Genomic DNA, 1,822 nt, shown 5'->3' with positions numbered 1-1,822 from the left:
CCCGTACTTTGATGCGGTTAATAAGCATACACTACATTATTCGACAATAGTCATCATCATCGCTGCGGGCTGTCAGTTGCAGGGCCATGTTCAATACTTTTACCGAGAGCGACCAATGGTGGCGCGCTTTCGATCTACATTCGAATGCAACCGCCAATCGCGGAATCGCTAATCTGACAACTCCTCTCCGGCGCCACCTACTCACCAAAAGATATCCTCAACCTACACCTAACATATGCAACTCTAAGAGCACAAACTAATAATTCAATTTCTAGGCATCTGTGTTCCACGCACCCACGCATTTCCATGCCATAACAATCAGCTTTATTTAATTAATCGATATAGTAGTTTGTGCAATACACACACATTCAATGCGTGTGCTGTATAGTTATTCTTTGTTTTTAACATTGGCATGGAAGAGTCCCGTGTGTGGCAGCACTTGATAGCAACTTCAACTTGCACCTAGCGAGCAATTAATTTACAAGCAACTGAAGGTCCCATGGTGCAATATCGCGAAACAACAATCAAAACATAACCTAACAAGATGTCTAAGATCTTCACACCAACAAATCAAATTCGCCTGACGAATGTAGCCGTGGTGAGGACAAAGAAAGCTGGCAAGAGATTCGAAATCGCCTGTTACAGGAACAAAGTGATCTCTTGGAGAAACAATGTGTAAGTCATCCAATTTAACTATCCGAAAGAACTATATTTAAACTTATACTTGTTGCAGAGAAAAGGACATTGATGAAGTTCTTCAGACGCACACGGTATTCACAAATGTGTCCAAGGGACAGGTCGCCAAAAAGGAGGATCTGGTAAAAGCTTTTGGCAAAGATGATCAAACTGAAATCTGCAAGGAGATCTTGCAAAAGGGTGAACTGCAAGTGTCTGACAAGGAGAGACACAGTCATTTGGATGCACTGTTCAAAGATATCGCCTCAACCGTTGCAGATAAATGCGTGAATCCGGAAATAAAGAGGCCCTACACTGTGACAACCATCGAGAAAGCCATGAAAGATATTCATTATTCGGTGAAGCCGAATCAGAACGCTAAGCAGCAGGCTCTGCAGGTTATTAAACTCCTCAAGGATAGTATTCCAATTGAGAGAGCCCAGATGAGGCTGCAAGTTATATTCAGGGGCAAGGAAACTAAGAAATGGAAGGATAAACTTGTCAAGATTCAGAGTATAGAGGTGGAAAAGGAGGATAGGGTTGAAGATCAGCTGAGCGTTGTTTTTCTGATCGATCCTGGGTTTTATAAGGAGGTCGACGAAATGATTAGACACGAGACTAAAGGCACCGCTATGTTGGAGATCATGTCCTACAAGGAAATGGTTCTGGGCGAAGATTTTTTGTAAATTATTAAATATTTTGTTAATTTTATAATTGTTTAATGTTTACTAATAAAAAGTGTTTCTTAAATTGATTTATTATTTAGTTATTAAGAAAATAGTTGAAAAAATAGAAAGTTAACACTCGAAAAAGCAGTGTTTTCACATTTTAGTGATTTTCTCAGAAACTATAAAAGATAGAATGAATCCAAAAGATGCATATGAAAGTTGAATGTTTGGGGAATGTAGCAAGTATTCATACATTGCTGTGATTCAATCCGTTTGGTTGTAATACGTGTTTAAAGTTGATGTTAACACTCGAAAAAGCAGTGTCTTCACATTTTAATGATTTTCTCAGGAACTATAATAGATTGAATGGAACCAAAAGATGCATATGAAAGCTGAATGCTTGGGGACTGTAGCAAGTAATCATGCATTTCTGTGTTTTCATCCGTTTGGCTGCAATTGGCGTTTAAAGTTGAAAAAAT

At 39.0% G+C, this 1,822-nt stretch overlaps 1 protein-coding gene across 1 annotated transcript; it reads left to right on the top strand.

Annotated features, from left to right (window-relative positions):
* Nucleotides 1-468: 468 nt before the first annotated feature.
* Nucleotides 469-1,361, top strand: LOC108560416 (ribosome maturation protein SBDS). The gene is made up of 2 exons (XM_017917947.1): nucleotides 469-675; nucleotides 734-1,361. Exons 1-2 carry the CDS (start codon nucleotides 545-547, stop codon nucleotides 1,359-1,361), a joined length of 759 nt encoding a protein of 252 aa, XP_017773436.1. The 5' UTR covers nucleotides 469-544.
* Nucleotides 1,362-1,822: the final 461 nt, after the last annotated feature.

Source organism: Nicrophorus vespilloides, unplaced genomic scaffold, assembly GCF_001412225.1.
Source record: "Nicrophorus vespilloides isolate i.1.1-1 unplaced genomic scaffold, Nicve_v1.0, whole genome shotgun sequence".
NCBI lineage: Eukaryota > Metazoa > Arthropoda > Insecta > Coleoptera > Silphidae > Nicrophorus > Nicrophorus vespilloides.
Note: the sequence above shows the minus strand (reverse complement) of the source record. Positions and strands in the feature narration are given on the sequence as shown.